We start from the raw sequence: 13270 nt of genomic DNA on the forward strand, positions 1-13270 counted from the left end.
CGATTTTTTAAAATTTGAATTTAATTTTTGTTTTTATTATTTATAAATTTAATTTTAATAGAAAATGTTTTTTTAGGGGTAGTCTTTCCCGATTTTTTAAAATTTGAATATAATTTTTGTTTTTATTATTTATACATTTTATTTTAATAAAAAATGTTTTTTTAGGGGTAGTCTTTCCCGATTTTTTAAAATTTGAATATAATTTTTGTTTTTATTATTTATACATTTTATTTTAATAAAAAATGTTTTTTTAGGGGTAGTCTTTCCCGATTTTTTAAAATTTGAATATAATTTTTGTTTTTATTATTTATACATTTTATTTTAATAAAAAATGTTTTTTAGGGTAGACCTTCCCGATTTGTGTGCATGTTTCGAAATTGGCTCATAGAAATGCATGATAAAGGACACCTTGAAATACAATTTTTAGAAATATTTGCTGCCTTTTTTCTTCTTGAAATATAATTAATTATTTATAAAATATTTTAATATGTTTTTCAAAATGTAATCTTTATAAATTTTATTTTAATATAAAATCCCATTTGTGTGTGTTAAAATACATTTTAATATCAAATTTATTTAAAATAAAATGATTTTGTTTTTAATGTTTATATATTTCATTTTATTTTTTGCTTTTTTATGAAATATACAATAATTTTTCAAAAGTAAAATGATTCTTGTTTTTAATATTTATATATTTTTTTTAAAGTGCTTAATGTTTTAGGAGTACTCAGCAGTTAGAATTATCGCAACATTTCTCATCAGAATTGATTTGAAGTACTAAAGACTAATGTCACTCACCTCACTTCCTGTCCTACTGTCTCTGAAGGAGTTGAATATGGACATCTTTGAGGAGTTGTTTAAAACTAAAGCTCAGTCTGCTCCAGTTGACGTCGGCACTCTGAAGGTGAAAGTGGCTCATAAAGCATCTAGTAAAATCTCACTACTGGAGCCCAACAGGGCCAAAAACCTCGCCATCACACTGCGCAAAGGAGGCATGAGCACCGCTCAGATCTGCACTGCGATACAAACGTACGTTCAACACACACAATCACTTACACAATGATATGTTTTTTTCTGTCACACAATTTTGTTGCAAATAAAATTTGCATATATAAAACTAACCCTGGTACTCTCTCCATGCAGGTATAATCTTGATTTGCTAAACTCAGATTTTCTGGAGCTGCTGGAGCGTTTTATCCCATCTGATTATGAGCTCAAATTGATTCAGAATTACGAGCGTGAAGGACGCCCCCTGCTGGAGCTGTCAGAGGAGGACAGATTCATGGTGGCCTTCAGCAAAATCCCACGTCTGTCACAGAGAATCAGCACGCTAACATTCATGGGAAACTTCAGCGATAGCATCCAACTATTAAAACCTGTGAGTATATATGCATACTACACACTGTAAAAATCATTTTTCAAAGTTGTAAATTAAGATTATTGGAGTACGTTTTACAAGAACATACTATTTCAGTCTTTCTACTTAAAAATGTCATTTAATTCAATGTTACTTGCAGATTCTTTGTAGTTAGTTGTAAAATTGATTAGCAATTTCTGAGAAAAAAAATTGTTTCTATACCAAATTTTTTTCAGTGTATTTGCTTTCTTTACGTTTACCTTTACTTATTTTGTAGCAATTAAATGCCATCATCGCTTCTTCTGTGTCTATCAAATCATCCAGCAAACTGAAGAAGATTTTAGAGGTAAAGAGAATCAACTTTCATGTGGAATTATTTCAAATAATATCTTCAGCGAAAACTGATCTTTTTTTGTTTTCTAGATCATTCTAGCATTTGGGAATTACATGAACAGTGGGAAGAGAGGATCAGCATATGGATTTCGACTCCAAAGTCTGGATTTGGTGAGAAAACGATGATAGCTGGCCATTTTGAAGCAGATTAACAGTTTTAGTTTATTAGTGTCACTTCCAACATCTACCAAAAGTCTTTTTAATAGATAATTCACATATTGTGCTTTCATATAGTTTTAGTTAATTGTATGTTATATAGTATAAAATAAATACATATCTCATTTTACTATTGTTTAATTGTATTTTTTGGATATATATGTGATTATTCAGTTGAAATAAATAGCAAAATTTATATACACGTACACACTGACTCACATTGCACTCAAGGTATATATTTGATCAGCTCATGTCGAGTGGGTACGTTTGTTAATTTATCACACATATCTCACATTTTCACTTTCAGCTTCTGGACATGAAATCCACAGATCGAAGACAGACACTTCTGCATTTCATCGTCAGCATCATACAAGAAAAATACCCTCAACTGCACAACTTTCACACTGAACTACACTTTCTGGACAAAGCTGCGCTGGGTGAGTGTTCTCACATTTACATCAACTCACCAGTCCAGCTCTAAGTGTGACCGTTTTGCAGGACACAACATACTTTAAAGTGTTAGTTCACCCAAAAATGAAAATTCTGTCATTAATTACTCACCCTCATGCCGTTCCAAACCCGTAAGACCTTCATTCAGCTTCAGAACACAATTTAAGATATTTTTGATGAAATCCAAAAGGTGAATCCTCCATAGACAGCAATCGAATCACCACTTTCAAGGTCCAGAAAGGTACTAAAGACATCGTTAAAACAGTCGATGTGACTGCAGTGGTTCAACCTTAATGTTATGAAGCGACAAGAATACTTTTTGTGTGCAAAATATCTTCTCTACTGTGTCTTTTTTTACTTCTATATTATTGGCCGGCTCCTGCATCATCATCATCACACCATGTGTCATACTGCTCACGTGAACAGCGTCTGCCAATACTGAGTCGGCATTCTGACGTAGAACCTGGAAGCGCTGGACGTAAACAGCATATGAAAATGACAGAAAAGATGATACTGTTGAAAATGACACAGAAGAGAAGATATTGTTGAATAAAGTCGTTAATTTTGTTTTGTTTTTGCGCACAACAATGCAAAATATATATAGGCTGACCTGAATGTTCATGTATCTTTCTCTCAGTCTCTCTGGACAGCATCCTTGCAGACGTGCAATCTCTGGAGAAGGGAATGGAAGTGGTCCGTAAGGAGTTCCAGCAACAGAAAGACAGTACTGTCCTCAAAAACTTCATGTCTAATAATGGCAGTCTGCTGGAAACTGTGGTTAAAGACAGCAAAACTGCACAGGTTGAGATTAATTCAGTCCTGTTCATTTGAAATCAGAAGACAGTAATGAATAATGGCTTAATCAGCTCTGTTTGTCTCCTTACAGGAGGTGTATCACTCAGTGGTGGAGTATTTCGGAGAGAATCCCAAATCCACACCCCCTTCTGTGTTCTTCCCTGTTTTCGCCAGGTTCATTAAAGCATATAAGGTGATGAAATTATTATTGAGTGCTAATATCACATCAGCATATATCATACTAGTTATGAGAGATTAAAAGTTGTGATGCAGTGTTGGGTTGACCTGAAACCACAAGCAGTTCTGTCTTGGCAAGGTTGGGTTGAAGTTGATGGTCCTTAAGGCAAGAAATGTCTGTCAGGCAGGCTGAGATGCGAGGAACTACTGTCGGATCATCCGGCTGGAATGAGAGATAGAGTTTTGTGTCATCAGCATACCAGTGATAGGAAAAGCCATGTTTCTGAATGACAGATCCTAGTGTAGATTGAGAAGAAAATTGGCCCAAGCATCGAGCCCTGAGGCACCCCACTAGTTAGATGTTGCAACTTAGACACCTCACTCTTACAAAAATAGGGGTTATACATAAAGTAGTCATAAAACAGTATGTGACTCCCTTTTCAAGAGCTGTTTGCATTTGAAGTGTCAGTTAAATTACCTTAAAATTCATTAGTATCATACATTCATCCCCCTAGTAGATATCATCCACCTCTGGCATGCTATTTTCAACATACTAGGACACACTAATCCTAATCTAGTATAGATGATATGCAATTTGGCATGCTGCTTTGTACAAATATGTTTTAATGTCCTCCTTCCTCCAGCATGTTGATTTACTGCTGAAACTTTTTTCTCTGTAGCTGGCCGAAGAGGAGAACAAACAGCGGAAGAAATGCTCTGAGAATGAGGACAGCGTATATTTATCCATCTCTGACCCTCCCATCACATCAGTGAGTAATAAGGTAATGAGTGATAGACAGAGACAGAAATAACTCAGAACAGGAAGTGTAATATATATAGACATCTTACCGGCCTGTTCATGTCAACAGATGCCTGCACTGCCACACTTACCACAGGTGGATCTGATCGCAGAGCTGAAGCGCAGGCAGATGTCGCCGCTCGTGAGAGAGGGCAAAGATGGAGCCATTGAGGACATCATCACAGGTCAGTCAACAGTCAACTTACTGTGGTTGGATGAAACCAGTGCCCTAACTTTGAATTTTACCATGGTAAGGGGTTTTATTATAAACACTGCAAATAAAACCTGACATACCTTTACACCAGGTGTGTTCAAAGTAAGGGGTACCAGAAAAGTTCAGGGGGAAAAAATTGAAAAAATAAAATAATAATAATAAAAAAAAAAATATTTAAAACAATGAAATAAAATCACAGTTTACTAAATTTGAAATTCTGCTGTTTCAATCTGCTTTCTACAGAATGGTCAGAAATTATGACATTAAATGGCATTTATTTGTTTCTATCTATTGACAGCCATACTTTTATTATTTATGTACAGTATTATAATGATGATTAGAAAAAAATACTGTCAACTCAACAGAAAAAGAATAAAATAAACAGAATAAAAAAAATTATATATATTATAATTAAATTTTATAGTATAAATGGTTCTTTATACAAATGTATATATTTCAATACATAAATTTATACAAAATTACTGAAAATATTATATAAAGGCCCATTTATACTATAAAGATGTAAAATATTATTAATGTAAATATATTTATGCATATATTTATAGATAGTAAATATATTATTTATAAACTATAAATATATTTATATAATATACATTTATAAAGACTCCTTTATAGTATAAACTATAAATGTATAAACTTTATATGATTTAAATATAAATGTAAATATAATATTTATAATCTATAAATATATTGAAATGTATTTAATATATACATTTGTAAAGACTAAGGTATATTATAAAATGTAAATATATTTATAAACACATTGAAACATTTATATAATACATTTACATAATGTACATGTGTATAGACTCCTATATACAGTACTATAGATATAAATTTTATACATGTAAATATATTCATAATGTATAAATATCTTGAAATGTTTATTTTAATATATAAAAATATATATATTTATATTATACATTTGTATACTCATAGAATAACCATTTTAAATATAAATGTAAATATTTATAATCTATAAATATATTGAAATATATTTAATATATACATTTGTAAACACTAATGTATATTATAAAAATGTAATTATAAATGTAAATATATTTATAAACTATTTTGATACAATTAAATAATAAAGATACTTATATACTATAAAAATATGTAAATATAATATTTATAATCAATTATTTTAATATATACATTTGTATAAGACCCATTTATACTATTAAAAAATTTAATATTATAGATGTAAATATAAACATATTTATACACCATAAATATGTTGACATTTATTTATAGTTCATTAGCCAAACTGCACACTGATAATCGATTTGGCAAGAACTATCTGTTTAAACGGATATTTTCACAAGTGTGTTTGTTCTTCGTTCCTCATAGCATGTCTTGGGATTCTTTTTCTAGTCTAATTCTCTCTTCACTCATCATTTTGTCAGTTATTTCTGTCACTCTATTTTTCTGCTTTTGATATTCAGAGTATATTGTGTATATAGTTCAATTTGTCTTATTTCTGCCTTCCTCTAACATCTCTCATCTGCTTCTCAGCTCTGCAGGCGGTGCCGTTTACGGCCCGTTCTGGGAAGCGCTCGTCTCGTCTGCTCTGTGATTCGGGTTTCTGCGATGGGAGTTCTTTATAACCGTCTCTGCTTTCCTCTCTTCTGTCTCTGAAGGTATCGCTCTTCATCTAGACACTGCTATCCGTGTCGGCTTTGCTCTTCGGTAACACTGAACTTCCTGCAAGTGCCTCCCTCAGTTCCGCCTTGTAGATCTGATGTTTCCCTTTTTGAAAAGCTCAAAAAGACATCTTCATCAGGGAGGTTTTCTGACTGCGTGTATTTGCATTTGCGTGTGTGTGTGTGCGCAGGTTTGAGGAACCAGCCGTACATCAGAGCAGACGGAGGCAGACGAAGCGCCAAATGGAAACCAGCTCAGCAGCTTCCCGTGTCGTCAGACATCTCTCTGTGAAACACACAACTCGAAGGTTTCCCAGATGAACGGACACAACTAATGAAGCCAAAAACAGTTTACATAAATATTTAAACAGCTACATTAAGCTCTCAAACTATTTATTTTCAATTTAGCAAACACTTTTAGGGTAAACTCAAGAAACCCGTCAAGAACGTCCTTTTATATTTCACATTTTGCCTAAAATTATTTAATTATTTGAATAATATCATTGAAAGAATTTGACTTTTTTAGTTTTATTGTGATTTTAGGGTGAAATATGGCATATTCTTGACAGGTTTTGTAAGATTGACCCTTTAACAACTGGATTTTCTGCTAAATTTTACATTTAGACACTTTATGTTGATATTCACATGATTGTACGCTTACACCAACTACTGAAAACTAGCTTTGTCTAGTATGTATATATTTATTTTTTTCATACAAATCAATCTTTTTCTTTCTACATGCAGTATGTATTACATAATAAAGATTTTATACTAGAAAACTGGCGGTTTACAATTAAAAATTACAGCATTTCTGGATTCAAAATTAGTGCACAAGACTGTAGTAGAAGATATCCACTTTAATAGTCACAAAAACAGCACAAGAACATTCAAAACCAACAGTCTCTTGTACATACAGAACCAGACGAGGTTTTTCAACATTAAAACAACTTTTGCATTATAACATTTCCATGTAGATATATTTCTATTGGTCAACATTGCATTCACACTTTGTTATTGTTTTATCACAAGAAGTTGTCGATAGATTTATATACATTCTATATGTTGCATTAATGAAAAATGGGGGTTATTTTTTCTGACATGTTAAATCACCAAAGAGGTTTGGAATGCTTGAATGGTTTGTTACAGATTAGACAACAGTGAAAAGGATCTGATTGACCCGTCTACTCACATAGAACTATATTTATTTATTTAAAAAAAAAAAAAAAAAAAAAAGTTTCTTTTTATTAATTCAGAAGTCCATCTATCTTACACTTGTAAACAGAACTTACAGAGAGAGGATTCTGCATGCAGACTTTGTGAAGATATCTATCTACATGCAGTTCAGAACTCTCAAACTCTTTTGGTAGAAAAGAAAAGTTTACAAAAAATACCCTAAATTAACATATCCATGATCATACAGTTTATATACAGTTACACAGTTCTTCTGTTGTTTTGTACATGTATTTTGCACATTTATCAGTGTGTTAACACAGCATATGGTGCTCGGATGTGTGTCGCATCAGAGTTTGGGTCTATTCTACTTCAATGAAGTCATTTTAAGACACGAAAAACAAAGTAATGAGGTATGTATCAGGCATTTGATGGACACGACCACCAAGCCAAACTATAGCATCTTATATATATATATATATACACATATATGTATATATATATATATAAATATATATATATATATATATATATATATACACACACACTGTAGCAATATATACTACTTAGCAGAAAATGGAAAAACAATGGCAGTGGGGCTGTTGTTTACAAACCCTTCGCATTCATCAAACATGAATGAGATGTCGATTTATCGGAATATTGATCTAAACAGTCTATAGCAATTTATTATTCACCGTCAACTGGTTATTCATCATACGGTAACGTTGCGAATACGTCCCAGTGACACAAAGTGCTTCACGCATATACATTGTAATGTGCTGTCAAATGTCAAATAACAAAATATAATGCTTTTTTTTTGCTCTCATACTTTAAATCCACTGGGGGAAGCGTATAGAAAATTGATTTGATTCATATAGTATTAGATCGCAGGTTTCATTCTTCATCATTTGCTTTTCAAGAACTCATACAATATGAATTTGGATAAGGCATGTACCTCTCGTTATCTTAGTAATGTTAACACATTCTCCCTTTTTAGTATAAAAATACAAAAGCTAATCTTATATAAAATATCTAGCTTATTCGTGATAAATATTCACCAATTATCTTGTCAATAGCTTGATTTTAACTACAGTATTTAACTGTAAGGTAATATTTTTGTTTGCAGTTGTGCTACACATTTTCTAGTTAAATAGAGAATTTTCTTTATAGAACGTAAAGTCTACTGAGATTAATTCTACACAGTCTGATTTGCATGTAAGCTACTATCTAAAACTGACCCAAATACATGTCAGTTAAAGGGCGACTCTCATGAAATCTTCAGTCATATTTCACACCAAATTAAAATAATAAAAATAAAATTATATTTTGCTTAAAGGGGTCAGAAATCAGTTTTTTCTTGATCTTTTGACAGGATTTTATATCATTAAAATGCCTTTCAAGATCGCAAATTGTTTTGTAAAGGAGGCTCTGTGTTATGGAGGGTTCGCAGATATATATATATATATATATATATATATATATATATATATATATATATATAGCAAAAATAAAGGTGCAGTAAGTGATTTCTGAGGAACGTTGTTGATATTTGAAATCACCACCCTAAAGAATCATGTGCCTATCTTGATAGCTCCGCCCCCAAATTCACAAACACACTGTGCAACATAGGCACCTCCCACCTAATGAGTGTATACGCCCCTTACTGCTGATTGGCTACAAGTGTGTTTTGGTGCTCGGTCCAATCCACTTTCAACAGCGTTTCTCAGAAATCGCTTACTGTACCTTTAAATTACTAAGTAAATTAAATGTGGTGAAATATGATTAAATGGCATTATATAAATGCAAAACATCTTAATAGTCCTGAAAATAAGGCTTAAAGTAATCTTTTATGCTTTCTTTTTGTAAAAAAAAAAAATAAATTTTGGGGTCAAATATGATCTGGGTATGTTTTCATGAGATTCACCCTAAAATGTTTCACGATTACTGTATATTACCATAAGTTTGTTTAAATTAGTGGATTATAACTGCTTCATGTTTAGTATTCCATACATTTTACATACATTTGTTTATTCAGTGTACATATACTGGCTCTTATTTGAAACCATCCAACCAGATTTTTTTTTTTTTATAAGACTTTACTATAAAATTACAGTTAGACTCGTACCTTTGTCAAAGCTCTACAGTACTGATGTGTTGTGCTTGCTTTAGCTGCGGAGATGCTTTACTTCCAAGTGTGATTTAGGCTCAGAGGTCACCTGTGCTTCCCCTGGTTTCTAGGGTCATCGTCGCCATGAAGCGTTCACCTTAGATAGGATCAGATCTCAGGGTAAAAGGGGGGCAATGTAGGACCACTCAGGGCAGTACTTGGAGGCTGATAGTCAACATGCCAGTACAAAAAAAAAATGATTGGCAATGCTAGGACAATCTGAGGCCGTGAGGCAGAAAAGGAAATGGAGGTTTGACCAAAAATCAAAAACTGATTGTGTTGGAATTCTTATTCATTATCCTAAATAGAATTCAAATCCTATTTACTTGCTTCTCACTTCAACAAGTATATAAAATGTCATAACTATCTTTACTTATAAAGGAAGAATTGTATGACTAAAGGAATAGATGCAGGGCTTGTGTTAGCCATATTTATGCTATTATAACCTCAGCATAATAAGAAGAGGTCAGGAAAGGATAGACTGGGGATAAAATACAAGCAAGTTAGGACAGGTGAGTGGATAAAAGAAGAGAAAAGAAAGAAATAATCAATACATTGTCATTTCCAGTGCAATCTTTCTGATGTGTCCACTAAACGTTTAGCAATGCATAGACTGAGAGAGAGATTAGAGATTTTGCCTTCCTCCTTTTTGTCATACATACAATGATCACTAGGAGGCAGTCTTTCTTCATAGTTACTGTGATAGTCAATGTTAAAAGATTATTTTGAGGTTATCCAAGTAGTTTTTCAGCCAAAAAAATGTCTTATGCTGAACATATTGAACTTTGACACTAAATAATACACTAAAATTGAAACTATTAAAAATATGTTAGTTGAAATAATGCTGAAATCAAACTTGTAAAAAGTTTAGAAAATAAGAAATGCCTTGGTAACTAACTTACTGTAAGTAAAATAAGTTACTACTAAAACATAAATAAAAATAAAGCTAAACAGAAGTATAAAAAAAACAATAAATGACATAAAATGGCTAAAACATGAGCAAAAAAGAATATAAAAAATTGCAAAATCAAATTATTAATACTATTATAGTATACAGAATAATACTAAAATAACAGAGTGACTTGAAGTGCAAGATATATCAGTGTGCTCAAAAAACAAGTAGATACACCCTCTGTAATCACATTAATATTCAGATTTTGATTTGAAATATGGTGAAGGGCAGAGAGACATTTTTAACTATGCCACCAATGACAGAGCAACCAAATTCACACTATGTATCTAAACTTACCCACCTACCTATGTTGAAAGCTGAAATGATTTCAATTCGAGCATTTACACTAGCTGCGACCTCCACAAAAAAATAAAGCCACACCCATAGTGAAATCTCATTGGCCCAAAATTCCATTCCAACTGTACACTCAACATCAACTACATTCTGATTGGCTGTGATTGAGTGACATCACGCATCATTTTTGCTTTCACTGTGGACTGACAAATGTGCTGGAATTTTTTGTTGCTGACTAGAAGCATTTACATATATATATATTTTTTTTTATTTAATCCTTGTTTTTTCCCCTCTCTGATAAAATAATTATTTGCCAGAGCAGCTTTGAAATATATGTAAATAAAGTATTTGCTAACAATTAAGCAAGCTAAGCTCAGAAGCACCAACTCCGCTTAGAAAATCAGTCTGAATCATTTTTCCACATCACTGCTCCCCAGAGCGCTCAGTTTGTTTAAGGGCACTCAGCGAAAGCAGCGCTGAGAGCGTCTCTACAAGCAAGTGTGCACGATTCCATCCACCTTATTAAACATCTACAGCGTGTCCTTCAAAACCCCCAAGACAAACAGATCACTGAAAGAGGCCCAGAAAATGGCTCAAGCACAAACATTTCTTTGCGTTCAGGGTCAGCAAACAATTTGACCTTTCAAGAATAAATATTCCCTTCAAACACTGAATCTTCACAGCCTTCTGTGTTTGCCCTCAGTGAGCCAAAATGGTCAACCGAGCGAGCGTCCAGACAGTCTGTCGTCCGTTTCATGGCACAGACCTCCCATTAAGCCCGAGCGAAGGCTCTCTTTCCGGGAGAGGATGGCCTGCCACACTTTGTGGCGTGCCAAATTAGCCAGATCTTTGCCTGGGAACAAAGCCGGAGTTGTTCGTCATTGACTGATGACTGCGAACTGTGTCCTGTTGTGGCTGAGACCGCAGTGCTTACTGCACCGAGCACACAGACGAGACTGATCTGCTGTCGGCGCTAATCAAGACAGCTGCCTGCGTGCGCACAGTCACGCGAAGATTAGAGGCCAATCCAGAAGGGTATTAGAATGAAACGAATGTGTACGCTGCCTTTAGAGAACAAACAAGTCTTGTACAGTATTGCTGTCTTAGCAGCGGGTTTAATCACTCGCTAGCAGCAACAAAATAAATGAGCGATTCAGTATATCTAGTTTAAAGTAAATACACCAAGGCCGCATTTACATTGCATGGTTCAAGTGATCACAGATCTGATATTCTAAGACGTTTCAGGCCTCATTCATTTGTTGAAATAAATCTAAATTGAAGTGGATATATGCATTTGTGTCTGCCATGCAAGTGGACAGATCGGGTATTCTCAACGATGCGAGTCGTATGTCATTGAAAAAGCAAATGACGTCAACTCAGATGAACACCAACCGTGATCATATGACTCTTTTCAATGGCGCAATGGAGGATGAAGGCTCAGTCTGGTGGAGTCATGCTGAAATGTTATGTTTTTTGAGCCTTCGGGGTGACAAGAGATCTTGTATTATCATTTCGAGTGCATCCATACCCCAACCCCCCTTTTAGGACCCAGGCAGTAATACCTGATCCAAAGTTTTTATCGTGATGTCTTGACTACTTATAACCTATTTCACTATTGTGTGATGTTTATTACATAAAGGAGAACCGATTCCTGGGGGGGACTCAATTTCTCAATTCAGTACACCTATACACTTGGGATGTTCGCCCAATAGTGTATAGTGTAAATGCAGATATCGGATATGGGTAACTTTTAAAAGAAGATGTATGCTGGTCGCCAAAAAAATTGCAAAGTCAACCAACTGGAATTGGCATGAAGACCTGTGGTGTAAATGCGGCCCAAGTTTCACACTTCCAGCCCACTTACAGACATGTTGTTCATTACAAACCACCGATTTAACACCTGAATTCATAAGGTTTTTCTGGAGTTTAAAGGCTGATATGACTATAATATAGGGCATGTTTGAAAATGGCATACTACCATACTACTCACAGTATTTGTGTTTTTAGTATGCACCAAGAAGTGTTGTTTAACTAACACTAAAATTACCGTTAATAAAATTTTAGATGACAAACTAATTAGAATTAGAAAGGATGCCTTGGCAACTGAACTAAAATAAAAATAAATTAAAGCTAAATAGAAGTTTAAAAAAATACAAAAACTAATAAAAATGAAATTACTAAAGCTTAAACTGTAATTAAAATGAATACCAAAAATATAAAAATAAAAACTCATTCAAAATATTAATAAATACTATAATATTATATAAAAAAAAAATACTAAAATAACATTGGCAACAAGTATACTGTGCACAGTTCATAAATAATATGCACTAATTTTGACTAATGAAAAAATGTTTTCAGCTGTGACTTTTTAAAATAATTTTTGCCAGTTTTGGTGTTGAGTTTCAAAGTTGGATCACCTGCATAAGTACAGTCAGAACACAGCATACCATTACATTTATGCTTCTGGCAGACACTTTTATACACAATCTGAGCAGTCGCAGTTTATAAACTGTGTGGAATGCAGGGATCACAGACTGGTTGCTATAAGGCCAATTCACACCGCACCGACAGACGCCGACAAACACAAACAATCACTCGATTACAGTATGTCACTTCTCAGACATTCCACGACCAGACAAACGCAGCGCCGACAAATACCAACAGACGCTGACACAC

General features: G+C 33.6%; 2 protein-coding genes across 7 annotated transcripts in view; one reads left to right on the top strand and one right to left on the bottom strand.

Moving 5' to 3' along the window:
- Positions 1-7216, top strand: part of fmnl1b (formin-like 1b) — a 26019-nt gene extending 18803 nt beyond the window's left edge. The window contains exons 17-27 of one of the 3 annotated variants that reach the window (XM_048173979.1): positions 827-1029; positions 1144-1378; positions 1635-1703; positions 1781-1861; positions 2214-2343; positions 2994-3157; positions 3243-3344; positions 4009-4110; positions 4198-4312; positions 5881-6005; positions 6200-7216. In XM_048173979.1, coding sequence (XP_048029936.1) covers positions 827-1029; positions 1144-1378; positions 1635-1703; positions 1781-1861; positions 2214-2343; positions 2994-3157; positions 3243-3344; positions 4009-4110; positions 4198-4312; positions 5881-5972 — 1293 coding nt within the window. In that variant the 3' untranslated portion in view covers positions 5973-6005; positions 6200-7216. The remainder of the gene's footprint in view (positions 1-826; positions 1030-1143; positions 1379-1634; positions 1704-1780; positions 1862-2213; positions 2344-2993; positions 3158-3242; positions 3345-4008; positions 4111-4197; positions 4313-5880; positions 6006-6199) is intronic. The other 2 variants (XM_048173978.1, XM_048173980.1) reach the window with 2 other exon arrangements.
- zgc:114120 (uncharacterized protein LOC619267 homolog) overlaps positions 6851-13270 on the bottom strand; it is a 77137-nt gene continuing 70717 nt past the window's right edge. For all 4 annotated transcript variants that reach the window (XM_048173976.1, XM_048173977.1, XM_048173974.1 and 1 more), the window contains one exon: positions 6851-9442. In XM_048173976.1, coding sequence (XP_048029933.1) covers positions 9384-9442 — 59 coding nt within the window. In that variant the 3' untranslated portion in view covers positions 6851-9383. The remainder of the gene's footprint in view (positions 9443-13270) is intronic.

The sequence above is a fragment of the Megalobrama amblycephala genome, linkage group LG22, assembly GCF_018812025.1.
Source record: "Megalobrama amblycephala isolate DHTTF-2021 linkage group LG22, ASM1881202v1, whole genome shotgun sequence".
NCBI classification, from domain to species: domain Eukaryota; kingdom Metazoa; phylum Chordata; class Actinopteri; order Cypriniformes; family Xenocyprididae; genus Megalobrama; species Megalobrama amblycephala.